We start from the raw sequence: 17,507 nt of genomic DNA on the forward strand, positions 1-17,507 counted from the left end.
TAATTAAATTAATTTTGTGATCTAATGCAGCCAAAGATGATACACTGTCAGGAAAAAAAAGGAAAAAAAAATGGTCCTAAGCTGTCGCTGTGGCAGTACCCTCTGAAAAGATCCTAACGGTGCATTCACACAGGGCGTAACCATTAACGCTTCCCATTCACTTTTAATGGGTAACGTCATGCATTGCCGAACTGAATTGTGGATCCGTCGGCGCCGCGTCAGTGCCATTGCTCGCGGAAGAAGTTGAACATTTCCCAAATTTTCAAGTGGCAACGCGTGCGTCAGCCAACCAGGTTGTGCCCACTGTGATTGGCTGTTGGCCACGCTTCAGACAAGCCTTCGGTTAAGCGTTAACGCTTACGCCCCGTGTGAATGTACCGTAATATGTACCATTTAAAGGTGCAGTGTGTACATTTTAGCGGCATCCAGTTGTGAGGTTGTGAATTACAACCAGCGGCTCAGTCTACTGCTCACCCCTCGCTTTTGAAAAGCATTAAGAAGTTATGGTAGCCGCCACCGGAAAAACATGTAATTGACGGAGACAACTTAGTAAAAAAAGTTTGTCCATTATGGGCTTCTGTAGAAACATGGCGACACAAAATGGCGACTTCCACGTAAGGGGACCCTCTGTGTATGTAGATAAAAACATCTCATTCTAAGAAAATAAAAACATAACTGTTCATTATAAAAAGGTCTTTATACACCCCTGATATTATAGTTTTGTATATTATTTTGATTTCTGTCAAGAGATCCTTTTAAAAATTACACACTGCACCTTTAAGTACAGATATGTTTAGATGTACCAATGAGGTACTAAAATGCTCTCTTTGGTACCAGTATGTACCTCTAAGGTACTAATAGGAATTCTTTAGATGAGGTGCACGTTTTAAAAAGGTATTGCCCCGGTGACAAATAGGGACCATCTAAAAAAAAATTCTGACAGTGTATTTATTTTGCATTGTACATATACAACAGCAAACAACCTGCAAAGACGATAGGTAGAAAATGATCCTCTTTTTGGCACAATACCCAAATTTTATGACCAGTATAAAACAGCTATTCAGTCAGCTATTCATAACTAATACCTGTATTTACATTAAGTCAATAGCATACAGCAAGTGATTGTAATAAGCAGTGTCTGAAACTACCACTGAGTTTGACCCTAAGCACAATGAGTTTGGTCATTTGGCCATCTGCCAGATTTTCACCACTAAAAAGCTTGCGCTTAAATTATGAATAGGCCTGGTTTGCATTATTCATCTCTATGCCTTTGTAACCATGCTCACTTTACCAGCATGCATTCTTTCAACGGTCCTCTCCCATTGCATGCAATATCACTGCGCATCTCTCCGTCGCATTATGCTCTGATTAGTCTTTGGTTGTGTTGTTCAAACAGGTGTCAAATTCTTCTGTTGTGTAGAATATTCTGCTACCGCTACGCACTGGGATTGAAACCGGGTCAAAAGGACAGTGAGACGGAAAACTGTCACAGTTGTACAGCAATTATACAGTGTGAACCCAACCAAATACAAACATATAGAATTTACTGAATGCACAAACAGGCTACTAACTCTTAATAAACTAGCACTGGTAATTATTATTATTATAGAATAAACTAAATAAACAATATTTTGATACCAGTATTATTAAAAATAATACCAATACTACACATCTCTGTTATAGGGATTTTATAATATTAGCCATTGGACATTAAAGGTGTCATGAATGTTTTATAATAAACTTATAATGTTAGCTAAGACTTTTACATCAACATAATTTAGTCATGTTGTAGTCAAGACTTGGAAGTATACTGCACGGCTGTGATCAGCTAACAGTTTTGCATTTCAAAACATTGTTGTGATGTACTCTGAAAACAATATGAGTAATTTGTATTGAAACATATAAATAGTACATATCAAACAAAACTGTAAGGACTTAAGAAATAAGATAAACATGGTGAAATGATTGTAACTTATACTTTTTAATCTTTTAAAAAATCATTTATTTGAAGTTTCTCTGAAAGTCTGCGTCTAAATGTGTCTTGTTTAAAAACAAATCTGCAGTTAAATAAGCTTTAATAATTTTAGAATCACAAGGAAGGCAATGTAAAGACCCTGCACAAGCCCGGAATACACTGTGCAGGATTTTTGCACTCCTTTACTTTCTAAGATCATTACCTTATTACACTGTGTGACATGGATTGTTTAAACTTGGATATGACGACAAGCATGTAGACCAGGGGTGTCAAACTCATTTTAGGCTGAGGGCCGGATGGTAAATAACACCACGAAGTGAGAGCCGGATATTTTTTTAAACCTTAGTGTGCTGATAATTGTGTTAAAATTAACTAAACAAACCAATTAATTTGTTTGTTTAGCAAGAAAACTAGAGAAACTCGCAGCTCTGTGAAAACTACATTTCATAAGGTCACACTCACTACATATACACACAAATTAACATCTGTACAAAACCCACTGGCCTTAGGTTGAAAAGCTTTAATTTAACTTCTTTTGCCTTAATGCCAAAATTATTTATAAACCATTCACTTTTCTTTGGAATATATTTGTAATGAGAACAGTCATTTCGAAAATGAAAATGCTAGATGGGGCAGTGGCCCAAACAAAAAATGGCACTATGGGGGGTGATACTATTATTGTGGTTTTAATTAAGTATTATAAATATGATGTGTTATATGACTAGCATCAACTTCGACAAGTGATTATAATGGGAAATATAATAACAAGAATTAAAGTGTGACAATCTGCTAAATATTCAATATGTTGATGGAGCTTTGAATCCATGTTTGCAATGTTAAACTGCCTTTAGTTAGCAGGGAAAACACGAAGTGGATCACCGGAATCAGTGGATCTTTAGCGGAGCAGTAACAATAAAACGGCAAGATTTTTGGGCACCGTGATTAGTCTATGTTCCGCGTTTTGCTGCTTTCCGCAAGTCTCTCATATTAAAAACGAACTAGACACCCGCCTGAAAGGGTTTTTAAAATATGTATTTAATATTTAATAAAACTGTATAAATCATCATGCGGGCCGGATTGGACACCTTTGCTTTGACACCCCTGATGTAGACTGTTTGATGATGACACGGAAGCTTCGGGGGCTGCGTCACACGTTAACCCAACATCTCCAGCACACACTGTGTGGTGATCATGCTGAATTTTTGACATTGTCAGAAAACAATTGTAGGCTATCTTTGGACGCAAGACAGGGAAAACGTCCATCTTTGAACATCTCTCACTGTAAGACGTAGGACCACCGATGAAGAGCCACGATCACAGAAATCGCGACGATTTTTTCAGAATGGCAATCTTTCGTCTGGGACAGCCAATAATCGTGCAGTGTATCCCGGGCTTTAGGCATCTCTGTTATTTTGTTGAGTAAAGTTTTGTTATATAATCCTGCGTCTCTCTCACCTCCACCTACATGCACAAATCGGTGGGAGGGGATACAAAGGAAATGATGCAGAAGTAGGCGTTGATCTTCTGCAGAGGCGGCCTTTTGTCCTGCTATGATGTCATACTGAGACCAAATTGGACATAAAACATTTTAGCAGCTAACTAACAAGGATGTTTTGAAACTTACAGGATGTTCTTATAGTGCAAAGGACCTCCTAAATGTCATAACTAGAAAATTTTGATTTCTTAATTCATGACCCCTTTAAGCCATTATTAACATAAAGGACAAAAACTCCAAATCATCAGACTTAATTTTTTACTTATTATAATACCTTATTATTAATAATAATACTTTATTTATTATAATAATTTATGATTATTCATTTAAAGCAACACCAAAGAGTTTTTTTTACCTTAAAATAATGTTTCCAAAAAAGTTTCAGTGGTTCATCCACTCAAAACAGGGTGAATGGCACTTTTACATTCGTGCATCTATATGCATAAAATGCAAGACTTCAACTAAGTTTTCGTGTACAGAAAGTTTAACTCTCTTTGTGGATGTGCACCATAAACAGCGTGCTTTTAAACACGTCCAGTCAAAGCACAAGCTTCATAACATTAAGCAGCTTTAAGTCTTTTGCTAACATTTTAGCGATTAGCTGTGTCGTGTCGTCCCCTGACCTGTTCTCAGTCAAGATGTAATATAAATGCTCGTATGGCTCCCTGGTATCTCTTAACATTTGATGTTTAAATATTAGATGATAACCCATTGAACTTTTGACGGCACTGTACATTTTGCACCTGACTGACTGTATTACTGAAAATCACGGCCTATTGGGTTTTCAATAGGGAAAACATGGAAGTGTTTGGTGGCTTCTAAATTCATCCCTGTTTGGATCCTAAGGAATGAATGGGGCTAGGCTAAATGCTAACACATTCACTATGCGCTGTGCAAAGATTAAGTGCACGCATTGAAAAAAGACAGGTAGGTATTAATTTGTCTCAGTTAAGGTAAGAACATGGTAAAATTTTGAAAAACAGTGGTGTTTTCCTTTAACTACTGCTAAAAAGTTCTCCCTATTTCTACTAAAACCATTGTCTCTAAATGAATGTCATGTTTGTGTACATAATTCCTGTCCATGTTCACATGAGCGGAATAGACAAATTTAGACAGATTTACCTTGAAGCTAATGCATCTACATTAATGCTGATTAAATTTCTTTGCATTAAAAACAAACGGGATCAATATTGTTATCTATCCACTAATACATCACATCAGTATCAGAAGTATTTATATTTAAGTATTTATAAGATCAATCTGCCTATCTCCCACACACTCACAAATAGCCACTCAGACAGAAGTTTGAAAACCCATTACCTACAGAGCCTCGCCTAGACCCGGTGTGCCCTCTGCAACTACGTGACATGTTAGTCCTGTTGCCAAGGTGACCCACAGGTCCCGGTTGCCCCCAAGGCGTCTGAAGCCTTGGTTGCTATGACGATGACGAGAATAATGAGAAATGGAAGCCTCTCACATGTGCAGCGAGTGATTAATCCTCTTTCTATTAGCTCTTCACCTGCGTCTAATCCTGACCAGGGTTTATCCCAGAGCGCAGGTGAGATTGTCCACTTACTCCACCAGGCACACCAGCCACCCAAAACACCGTGCAGAAGCCATGCAAGTGCCGCAATGTAACCCCTGGCTTACTAAATGACACCCATACACACCAAAAGTTATTTTTTAATGCATGCATGCATTGTGGTGCTATGCCTGTGTACCCGAGTAAACGTAAACGTCTATGCAAGAGTCGGGAAGCTGAATTATGAAACAAAAGCAGTTTAATACAGCCTAAAATGCTTTACTGGTCTTATCTAGTCTGGTTTTCTGGCACCTTTTAGATCTAGTCAAACTGAGAGACCATTTTAAATCAGATAAAACTGAAACCAGGTAAAATCAGCAAACAATATTAGGCTGTTTTAATCTGTTTACTCTGCAGGTGCAAGTTAGATTTATTTGTTCACCCATGCAGTGCAAACTAAATGAAGGGTTTTTCATGCACCTGAAAGGCTCCAAGCAGTAACGGAGGGCAGCAGCCCACTTAGGTAGGGCACTCACTTTTCTCAAACCTGTCTGCCAGATGGGAATGTATGCTGGAGCCCATGGGCTGGTCCTGCTGGACGGGAGAGTCCTGGCTAAGAGGGGTCAACACTAACTGTTCTGGAGGAGCCCAATAAGAGTTGCCATAAGAGAAAACAACACATAAGACATCATCAGTCAGTAAAAGATCAATGTACTCTTAAAATGTGTTTTAAGGGGTGCGCCGGCATTAAAATAGTATTTGGTTGAAATATATTTGCCCCATTTGTGTTTAAGGAACTGCTTGTTTTTTCTTACTAACATAAGATACCACAATGACATTCCCACAAATTGTTACTTTTTTATTTTTATGGTCTCATTCATTCATTTATTCATCCATCACGCTCGCAATGTTCACTATATGATCACTAAAGAAATGTAGTAAAAATAAGTTAGCATGTGCAGTACAAAATCAACTTTTACACAGGGTTCCCACACCTTAGTTGATGTCAAATTCAAGAACCTTTCAAGAACTTTCCAGGTTCAATACCCTCAAATTCAAGGACTAAATGTGGGGACTCATTTCAAGTGAGAGCAAGGTTACATCGTGTTACCTTTTAAGATACATTGTTACAGTTCCCTTTCGATGGAACTCGCGCTGCCTCACTGCGGTGACACTTTGGGGACGCCTCCAGGGGTAAGTGCGTCTGAATGTGTATATCAAATTCAAGCAATGATGAGGCTTAATGACAAAGACAGGGTGACGTGGAAGCCAGGAAGTATATTGCTATCTGAAATTTTAGCAAAGACGTCGTTAGGGACAGAGGAAGTACTGTATGGCAAGAGAGATGCAGCGTCTCGTTCCCCTCTTAGGGAACAACAGTTATATACGTAACCCAAGACTTTTTCATGTGTCAAACACAACTATGCAAAAAAGCATTTTGATATGAATCAACATTCGCATACGGAAGATATAAGCATTTAAAGCGAACAGTTTAGCATGTGTGCTTAAAAAGTCTACAAATGTTATGATATTATCCTACACTACACAGGGAATAATATGGATTTTTTCCCAGAAAACTTCTTTAGATTCAAGCACTTACAATGACCTGTATCTATGTATGTTTATTTTCAAAAACTTCCCAGGGCCTTGAATTTTCCCCCCAAATTCACAAACTTTCAAGGATTTCAAGGACCTGTGGGAACCCTGTTTACAGTAAGTCCATAAATGTACAAAAACAAGCTTGTGAAAGAAGTGTGCTATGTCTGCTTAACTTTAACTTGTTGGGTTTATCTCACATTACTTAAACAGAAAGATAAACATCCAGATAATACTTTTGTGGTGCTCTTTTTTATCTTACTGTGCCAGAGAACATACATGCATACAGATAAAAGTATATACATTCATGTATTTTGGCATGAGAATGCACTTGAATAAAAGTGTCTGCCAAATGCATAAATGTAATAAATGGAATTGCAAGGCTTTCTAACCTTAGGTTGTAAATTGATTTTTTTAAAAGTGAGTTTAAATTAAATTACAGAAGTGAGCAAATTTCTAATGCGTTTTTATACATTTTTTAAAAATATTAGTGAAATACTGCAAAAGCATTAAAGTCGATGGCCTATGAAAGCTCTCCACATAGAAAGATGTGCATGTAAGCACATTAGAATGGTGAGCAGAATATCCTGAACTTTTGTTATCAATGTTAAAGTGCAAAGGTCATGTTATAGTGTGCACACTTATCACAGTGTATAAAGGTGAAAAGAAGAAATGTGCCAAACTGAAACACAATATGAGCGTCAAAGGACATCATTAATGTACATAGATTGATAAAAATAATGTGAGGTTAATAGCAACATAGCTTATTTGCAAGAAAACACTGATATACACTGGTATATATTCCTGCTTTATACAGTAAATCAATTGATTTCCATGAGTAAAGAGTTTACAGATGCTGCCCCCATGTGGTCCTAAAAAGTGCACGTGCATAAACATTACTGAACCGGATGCATGTGCACAGTATGGGTCTTCTGATGGATCAAATATTTGTTTGTTTTTATAATGTAATCCACCTTTGACATCAAAATGTTATTTTTTCCATTCTTGTTTCTTATAATGCCTGTTTAACATCACACATAACTCACCGAAGTATTAATGTATTTCTTAATATGTGGATCCTATTAAAATTCTGCTGTCATACATGAACAAACCATATGGAGCACAAAGCTGAAGGCAAAAATCTGTCAGTCATCTGAGTAGATCTGAGTGGATTAATGACTAAATAAACCTGTCCACTTACAGTGCAAAGTGCTGACATTTAAGAATGACTTTATTAAGGCGCATAACACATTAGACAGATTGGCAGGAAAGCCAGAATGCTTTTATTTGCATTAACAAATGAACTGAATGGTATCCAACAACACGCACGACAACCCAGAGCCACGCATTTCACAAGATTGCAAATTAGCTTACCAACAGTATGGCCCATGCATGTTAATTCTGGAACATGCTGGGTCAATGCAGGCCAAACAAATGCTTTAAACAAAGGTTCAGTGTAATCCACAATGCATATGTGTCAGTCAGTCAAAAGACCACTCCCTTTGACATAACTCACAAAACCGGGCTGAATAAACACACACTGAACAAGATCTGCAACCACACATTGCTATCTCTCGAACCTGCCACCAATATAAATCTCAAGAGCAAGGCAGTCACAATGCATCCTTGGATACTGTTTGGTGCATTAAGCGTTTTCAAACTTGCTGTGCATTATACTAATGACTAGGGATTGATATATTTAAGGTCTGCCTCAAGCTCCCAATAATGAAAATTGCCTCAATGGCACATTTCCATGCACGCTGAAGCCTTAAAAAACTGCAGTGAAGCAATATGTAATGTTTTCAGTGATGGTCTCTGAATTGTACTCTGAATGCTTTATGAAAGCAATGGATAGTTCACTTTTATTATGAAAAACAAAATAAAAAACTATATAATCCACATGAAATAGTGTAGTATACGTAACACTGTATGCACTTACTTTAGTAAACGGTAGAAAAGTGTAGTATACTGTAGTATATTATGTTAATTACCACAGTTTGTTAATAATTTATTACAGTATTGTGTAGTTTTAACTATTTAACTATAGCTTAAATTCTTCACTATACTTTAAAAAAATGACTATGGTAATGTTCAACAGTATAGTTAGTATATAGGGATTTTACTCACGTTTACTCTAATAAACACTAAAGTATACAACCTGTAGTATGTCATGTAGAATATATATATATATATATATATACCACACATTGTATATGGGTGATTCTCACAAAACCATTGAAACACCACGGCACTAATGATTTTAGCTTTAAAATGTGTAATATAGTAACATTAAAAAGCATCAGAATTAACACAATACTGTGTTCTACCTTGCACAATGTGTGATTTCAACATAAGAATTTATAATTGTAAATTTTATCTCATTTTCTGCTGAAATTCTCATTACCGCAATGTGTCCGGCTGTGTTTGAACATGCGTTATGTTGTAATTTAATCAAATTAACACAAAAATATTAAGGAAAAAATGGATGTTTTGCTAGACTACTTTAGATGACAGAAAAAATATTTACTGAATATTCATTTATAATAATAATGAAGAAAAATTAGGAAAATATTGTGTCCATGCCTGATGTTCTCATCCTCCGCAACACTTTTTGAGAACAGTTTAAGCACACATACAGAATTTTAATAAAGTTTGATTTTGAGTGACCAAGCACATGGACCAGTTACTTCAAGATGATCATTTTTTTACAGTTAATTTGAAATATTGTCTTGTCAGAATGCTTACACGACATTTTGATTATCATTACCGCAACAGATGCTTATTAAATGTTAATTTAATTAATAGAAGCATAAAACTTTGATTTTTTTGAATCTCCAAATTATGTTCTTTCAGGTTTGTCATGTCATTTTGAAAATATGTCAGTGTTGATGTTTTCTGACTGTTGCGGTAATGAGATTTTTTAGGACTAATTTTTTTAATTATGTTACAAAAAGTGTTAAATGATAAGTAAAAGTTTTTAAATTAATGTTCCCATTTACTCCATACTTTGTTTTTCAATGTCTGGTAGGAAAAAAAGTAAATTCAAGCAATTTTTACATTTTCATGCTTGACATTTTTCAAACCAAGTTTTCGTGAGAATCACCCATATTGTGGTGCTGCTAAACGCAAATACTGTAAAGCAATGAAAGAAATTTATCAAAAGACAGCTGTTATTTATTTATATATGTGTAGTAGAAATGCAATTTGTACTAAATACTTAATATTGAAATGATAACAAGTGGCATTTATAACAATGCTCACTAAACATTTGTGGAAGAGGCCATTTGCTCTAACAGCTACATGACAAAATGTTATATTACTAGTTGCTACCATAAATGTTTCATTTATTGTTCCAAAATAATAAGTTTATATTTTTAACAGGTATGTATTTTAACCAGATGCATGCACATGATGTCAACAGGTGAGGTGTCCCTCTGGCTTACAAAGTCTGAGAGCCTTAAAGAGTCACGTGATGACTAATAAGGGAGTTTCTCCCCAAAAAGTTCATGCAGATATGGATAAGATTCATTTTAGTCGTTTCACACGGTTTATCTCAGGAAAACATTAACTAATCTCTAACCTCCGCCCAACTGGTAGTCAACAACACATCACCTTGGTAACCCATCTGTGTAGACAGCGGAAATGACAGGTGACCGAACAGAGCTCGCTTCAGCATCACATAACGGGACACGTTAAAGGTAACTGATGCTGTTGGCCGTTTTATCACAATATTTCCTGTTGATTCAAACAAACACACATCTAGTTGTCGATGGTGATGGAGGACTGAGTAAAGACTGGGCCGCTTGTGTAACGCATTCATGTACAGTATATACTAAGTGTATGTTATACTTAACGTTACAGATTAATATGCAATGGCACAAAATAGCACGGAGGGAGATACCTGAGAGCCAATAAGTCGCAAAAAAGTGCACTGCAACATCACATACGTCGCAGATCTTGACAGATTATGTCACTCTTACCTCCCTCGCTGTGGATCTTGGAGCGTCTGTTGAAATACATTGTGCACGCGTGTGTGGATCTTTCGGTGAGATGATAGCATGCTCGTGCTTCAGGGACTCGGCGGGGTTATACGGGACACGGGCACTGGGATGCGGTCTTTGATGAAGGCGACATAGCTCCCGATGATGGGTCACCCTCAATGGCGCGCACTGGAGCGGGCACGCGCTTCTGACATCATGCTAATCCCGTCGCATTCACTTGTGCGAAAGTATATGCGAAACCGTGCGGCGTTGCGTCATCAAGCTCCGCCCATCCCAGTTGTTCACTGCTGCTGTCCAGTCAAGTGCTCTAGCATTGGTGTTCACGTTTAGTATGCAAATTAAAAATACCTAAGACAATTAATTTAGGTCACATACAGTACAAAGTAAAAAAAAGGCAAACACAGGAAAGAATACATTTGCGCAGTAGGGACTGATGTGCAATTACATTGATAAGGCAAAAACTGATATAGGTAAGTATAAAGATGTTACCCCGGTGTGATAAAACAATTAGTTTTTTAAGAAACAATAAAACATTTTTAAAATTCAACTGTTAAGGAACGGAGAAGAAAAATCTATGTTTTATTACATTACATAATACCAGAATACATATTCTTCTGTTCTTAGCATCACATTATAACAATACATAGTCATAGCTCAATGATGTCAGTTTTACATCATTAAATATCTAAACTTAATGGCCAAAGATCCCCCATATTCATATAAAGAACATCTCAAAAACCATTCTCTCGCAACAGAAATATACATACACATTTACTACATACACACATACTTACAATTCACACTTTGCATTTGACATACACCACCCTCGCGACACACAGACAAAATAAAGGGATATTTTAGTATACAAGAAAACACAAACATGAAGCACAGATGTTTGATAACAGAAGTCACCCTGTATTTGTTTTAGCTGAGGTCCTGAAACATAAGCAGACGTCTATTGTATATGGAGGAAAAGTGCACCTTTAACAAATTAAAAGTACAACTACATTCATTATCTTTCATTCAGAAACTCTATTTCACACCCTGGAAATAAGCAACAGTGCATTTATAAAATGGAGACTTGGAGGAAATCAATGCCACAAGGGAAACCATTGTACGTTCAATAGAAAAGGATAGTGATGCATGTATGCAAGATACAAAGTCAAAAATCTTAAATAACAAACATGGGTATGTTTAATATTTAATCACTATTCATTTGTTTTCATTGCCCATGAAACTCTTCATTTCATTAAATCCTGGATGAAGTCTGAACAGTGACAAGCTTGAATGTACTGCCCTATATGGCAGCCGGTGACAAGTGCTTTCGGATAAACTGATTATCAATTGACATTAAAACATTATGAACTGTATGGTGGGAATTTAAGGGCTTCATCATGTATATAAGCAGGTAAGCCAAAGACAAATCAAGCATGCACTTAGATCATACAATATCACGTAATCCCATTTTCACGCTAGTTCAATTTCAAATGGCTTGTTCTCATCAGAAATGTAATGACACTCGGGAAATCATATTCAGTCCATAGTGACAATGACCCTACTAATTACTGTGTAATTTAGTGTTGACAGAGATGACCATTGCTGTTTCCCTTTAAAATAAATATGCAAATTAAGTTACTGGAATTGCATAAAATCTGATACCACAGTGACAAAAATGATGACCAGATATATCCCATACTCAGCTTATCGACCTCATTCAAATCACACTAAAAACCTGCTTTGATTGAAGACGCATTAAAAAGAGAGTTGCCCAACATTAAGAGCATTTACGTGGGGGTTTTCGTAAGAGCTTCAAACTTGTGAATTGTGCAGCAAGCGCTTAAAAGTAAACATTCCTTTTTAAAACGCTAACTAACCAAGGATCTTAAGTTCCTTCCTAGAGTATGGCTGGGTCCGAAATCGCATACTGTGACAGTAAGTACTGAATTAGATTAAGTACCTACTTGTTGACCGTTAAAACAGTACTTTATAGTATGAATATGGATAGTATGAATGAATTCGGACGTTATACATTTGCCATGTCGATACATCATGTGACATACGTCATCATAACAAGTAATTCGTTAACTGGAATGACGTTAAACAAGCGCAACTTAAATACAAGGGACAGCTGTATTTGCATTTGAATAGAGCTGTGTTACCCCTTTCGGGCATTTTTTAATAAAACAACGCCACTCTGTCTTCTTCTTCGTTGGATAACTCCTCTCCTGGGTTATCACGGGATAATAACGTGTCCATAGAAAGAACTGTTTTTGGAATACTATGAATTCAGACATACTAGTGGCCTCGCCTACTGCTTTTTGCCTTCTATATAGTATGGAAGTAGGCGGTTTCGGACACAGCCAACGTCTTAATGTTAAAACCAAAAAAACACAGACATTCATATATTTACATGTCCTTAAAGGTCTTCCTTTTTGAAGCCACCAAAATCAGCTTCAATTTATATCCGAGACAGTATTAGGTGAAGCTAACACCCCAACTGCTTCAGCATTAGTCTCACTTGTATGTTAATAAAATGTTCACAAAGCATAATGGAGAGAGATTCGAAGAAGAGGGAAATGACAACAAGTGCAGAAAACAAAGGGGGTCTAAAAAAATAAAGCTTTGTTAAATCTCTGCATTAAAGTCTTTTTCTGCTTTTGGTTTCTACCTTTAGCTTGAATACAATGGATCTCAGAGAATGAAAACATTGAAGCGCTATGTACAGACACCACCATTGGTAATGTCAGTCCTTCAGTTTGTTAATCGACAATGAGCCCCTGACATCATTCTTGGTGGCTGGACAGAATAGGCTGCCTGCATATGGGGCAGGTGTTGTTTTCGGATAGCCAGCGGTCAATGCAGTGGATGTGGAACTCGTGGGCGCAGGGCAAGCGGCGCAGCTTGTTGCCCTGAGCGTACTCATTGATGCAGACGCTGCAAGCGCGGCCCTGCTCGCCCTCCAGGTTGACCTGACCGTAAGTGCGTGTGACCAGATTGTCGATCTGTTCTTTGGTTAGGCCCCGCGGGTGTTCCTCGTCTTCATCTTCGTTGAGAAGGAAAAAGTGCGCCAGCCTCAGGATGGGCAATGTGCCATTCTCTACCAGGTTGTTAGTGTCTCTGCTGCTAGGCCGTCCCTCTGGCCCAGTCCTGTTCACTCGTACCTGGCCTTCCTCTTCAGCCTCAGCTAAACCTTGTGGTGCCGATTCCACTCCACCGTGGGTTGCACCTCCCTCAGTGCCATTGACACGAAGCGCTTGGGCTCCAGCGACTGAGGCAGGGTCCTGGGTGGGCGTAGGAGTCTCTGAATCAGCTTCCGTCTCCATGAGGGAGCTGAGCTCACCGAAGCCGGTCATGATCTGGCGCAAGATGGACCGCAGTGCTGTCGAGCTGGGCTCACCCAGGCCTGTTTCCGAAATGCGTCGCAACGGGATGCGGATAGTGCTGACGTAGGTGCGAATTCCTGCACGCTCGGAGCGGGAGATGGTTCGGCGAAAGCCACCGCTGTCGCTCTCAAAGGTCACCGTGTTCTCGGCGGCCCTCGCCCGGGAACGAGTGCGACTGGCGATGCTGTCCCTGTCACGGTTCTCCCCTGGCCTGATACGGCGCACCTGGAGGTCCAGCATGATCGTTGGGTGCCGCCGCACCCCTCCGCCACCTGATACAGGTGTTTCCCCCTCTTCCTCACCTGCTTCGGGAAGAGGATCTGCTGGAGCAGTTGGCTCTACAACAGCCTCGCCCATTTCCATAGCAACCGCCGTACTTTCACCAGACTCCACTGGGGTAGTGTTGTTACTATGGGTGGGGCTAATAGTAGAAGTGGGATTTCTGTCTAGGGGGGATCGGCTGCGTCTTGAGGAGCGAGATAAAGCTCCTCCTGCCCCGGCTGCTCTGCGCACACGGCCACGTGAACGAGTCCTACTGTTTCGTGGCTCCCGGCCGGCTGGCGCTACCTGGGGACCAGGCTGAGCGTTGGGGCAGTCTGGGTCTTCATTTCCATTCTGCCCCTCCCTTGCATTAACAGAGGAGGTCGTGACCTGTATTTGACTCCTTACTGCACCACTATCCTGCTCTTGTGACGGTTGTAAAAGTGGTGCCTGCGGAGGGGCAGAGCTTGGCAAAGAAGGAAGGTTCGTTCTCAGAGCTGTGGGAGGAGCTTGTGAGGTCAAAGGGGGCGTTACGGGGGGAGCCGTGCTACTACGGGTGCGCCTCACTGCAGGCCTTCTTCCCAACGTGGGTCTGGTTGTGGAATATGGCGTCGGTTGTTGAAGTGAATACGGTGCAGACCTTGATGGGTTGTATGGGGTCGTAGGTACAGGGGCAGATGATGATGGTGGGGGAGGAGGCATCGGGAGTTCAGTGGGATCGGCCGTATCGCTGTGTTCTCCGGGTTCAGGCTGCTCGTGGTTGATGTTAATCTCGAGGCTGAAGCGAAACTCGCCACTGTTGGGGTTTGTACGGCTGACAGCACGCCAAGTTTGGTTTCCGCTCTGGCCGCTTCGGGTGGCATTTCCTGTGCGACGAAATGTGTTCAACCACTCCAGCAGGGAATCCCCATTGGATGTCTCCGGACCTGACTCAACAGCACCTGGAAAAGAAACACTTTGAGACACTGTACTTACTGTCCACATAATTCTTTAAAATTTTTCCAAAATCAACACCAAGGTTTGTAGGTCAAGCACTATTCTAACATTTTATTAATAATCACCATCTGAATAGAAAATGACCTCTGTGCCCTTACCGCTGCTGCCCTCTGCCTCACTGTTTTGTGGGCGTGGTTCAGGGTGTGGCTGAGATGACACACGCTCCTTTGCACCATCCAACCGCTGCCTCAGCTCCTCTGCTGTGACTTCACCTGTGACCACACATAGACAAAGACATGCCTCACATATAAGAAGCCTATTGTTCATTTTAGTTTCAGGCTAGGTTTGGTGACTTCTTCCTCCCCATGTTTAAAATTTTCTGGTAGTGATGATAAAGTGGTAAATTACAAAGGAATGCAAACCAAAACATTAACGCTGAAGCAAGCTGTGTGTGGCGCAGTTTGAGTGCTCTCACCAGGTGTTCCCAGTAGGTTGCTGTCTCTCATTAGTCTATACTCCTCCTCACTAAGTTCATTAATGAAGTGGTAGTATGCCTCCTCCCGTCGAAGCCGCTCCGCCTGACGATGACGCTCGTCTCGCCCGCCGGGAGGGTCCATCACCACAGAAACCGCTGCTTAAAGATTTTACAAATTGCTCAGGGTACAAATACCTTGTCAGCATTGCATTTCCATTATTAATTCATTTCTTCATCTTTATGTAATAAATCTTATTTAATAAATATTACAATGAAAGACCACATTTTAAAGACCAGAACATATAAATATAGCCAGTAAATATAGGTATTGACAACAGAAATGTATATGACTTTTCTTGCTTGTGTCTTAATATAATTAACAATTATGGACCTTTACAGGTTCTTCATGACCGTGGTAACTCTGTATGTAAAAAAAGGACAATAAACTGATTCTGTCTGACTTGGAAAACCATTACCAAAGGCTTGTAGTATACTTCATCAAGCTTTATTTAGTGTGACACTATTGAATTAAAAACATAATGCAGTATTCCTATAAAAACAGGCTATCGTACTATACAAAGCTTTGTTTATAAAATGAAATACACGTTTAAAATACAGTGAATGTTTAAGCGTAAACTGTCTCATACAGCCACCATTAAGGGACTGCACGACAAAATGAACGCCTCAAAAATGCAATCCGTAAATCCTCACTATGAAATAAACAGCTCTGACACATGTCAAAACGCAGCGATATCCAAATCGCCTTGTCAATCTTGTTAAACCTACTAACGTAAATAACAACCCTATAATTACAACCATTATCACAGCTCTGTTATAATGTCATACAGTAGGCCACAGACAGCACCGCAGAACAAGTCAAGCCCCAAAACTGACGCTGTCAGACTCGCAACCAATGAGCGTACCAGAAGCGATGACTGACGCATCGAATATCCACTCAGCGTTGCTCTGAGGAGGGACATGACAAAGAAAAAGTCAGGCTCCATGTCAGCTAGCAACCTACCCGAGAGACAATAAAAACCCTCGACTGGCAGCATACACAGTGAAATTTACATCCAAATATTGTTATTATTCTGTCACGGTTGCCTGTCATCTGGCAAACGCAAGGGAGCGAGCTGTCATTTTAAATGCGCAACACCTTTGATGGTGTCGACAGATTGCTGACAAGCTAACTGTGAGCCAATGAAAGGTTTAGATCATTATTTTGTCTAGATGACAAAAATGTCACTGGCACGAGAATGTAACAGAAAATGTGACATGCATTAAAACAATACAGAATGGGCACAAAATAAAGAAACAAGGCGAATAATAGATATTTATGTACCTGAAACAGCAGCTGTAATATGAACAAGCTCTCTTTGCTCTCCGCTCTGATTACAATGTAGCCAAGATGGGACCAAGGGAGCTACACGTAGAACTGTCCGGGTAACTACCATGGGCGCAACAACCCGTTCCCACTATAATAGATGCATAACAACATTATAATAGACGGATTAATACACATTTGCTTAGCAAACTAGTTAGTCAGCTTTAAATGACTTATTTAAAAAGAAATGTGAAATATACACCCACAAACACCATTACATAGCCCTCAGTATATTTAACAATAACAAGAAAATGTATATCCACATAAGAAATTTCTGACTTTTGCAAAAAATACTATTTTAAATTCCTACATGACATCAACCCCCTATTTTAGATTATACATGTATTATAATACGTTTATTTAATAAGACAATTAAATGTTACGTTTGTCATTCAGTAATTTTTTATATAAATTATTTATTTTTGTGGTGGTTGTACATATGCACTAAAATTTGAGAGATTTAAGGATTAAATTTAACT

General features: G+C 39.1%; 2 protein-coding genes across 8 annotated transcripts in view; both read right to left on the reverse strand.

The window, feature by feature from the left end:
• atp8a2 (ATPase phospholipid transporting 8A2) overlaps positions 1 to 10,807 on the reverse strand; it is an 89,027-nt gene extending 78,220 nt beyond the window's left edge. For 2 of the 6 annotated variants that reach the window (XM_055181786.2, XM_055181785.2), the window contains exons 1-2: positions 10,569 to 10,795; positions 5,529 to 5,630 (exon numbers count right to left, since the gene is read on the reverse strand). In XM_055181786.2, coding sequence (XP_055037761.2) covers positions 5,529 to 5,630; positions 10,569 to 10,608 — 142 coding nt within the window. In that variant the 5' untranslated portion in view covers positions 10,609 to 10,795. Of the gene's footprint in view, positions 1 to 5,528; positions 5,631 to 10,568 lie in introns of all 6 variants that reach the window. The other 4 variants (XM_055181789.2, XM_055181787.2, XM_073863854.1 and 1 more) reach the window with 3 other exon arrangements.
• A 342-nt stretch (positions 10,808 to 11,149) lies between these two features.
• On the reverse strand, positions 11,150 to 17,138 carry rnf6 (ring finger protein (C3H2C3 type) 6). 2 transcript variants are annotated; one of them, XM_055181774.2, is made up of 4 exons: positions 16,987 to 17,138; positions 15,645 to 15,800; positions 15,328 to 15,441; positions 11,150 to 15,174 (listed from the first exon to the last, which is right to left on the reverse strand). In XM_055181774.2, exons 1-4 carry the CDS (start codon positions 17,096 to 17,098, stop codon positions 13,373 to 13,375), a joined length of 2,184 nt encoding a protein of 727 aa, XP_055037749.2. In that variant the 5' UTR covers positions 17,099 to 17,138; the 3' UTR covers positions 11,150 to 13,372. The 2 variants fall into 2 exon arrangements, with proteins under 2 accessions (XP_055037749.2, XP_055037748.2); XM_055181773.2 differs by having other exon boundaries at positions 15,645 to 15,803; positions 16,987 to 17,096.
• Positions 17,139 to 17,507: the final 369 nt, after the last annotated feature.

Source organism: Misgurnus anguillicaudatus, chromosome 25, assembly GCF_027580225.2.
Source record: "Misgurnus anguillicaudatus chromosome 25, ASM2758022v2, whole genome shotgun sequence".
In the NCBI taxonomy this organism is placed as follows: Eukaryota; Metazoa; Chordata; class Actinopteri; order Cypriniformes; family Cobitidae; genus Misgurnus; species Misgurnus anguillicaudatus.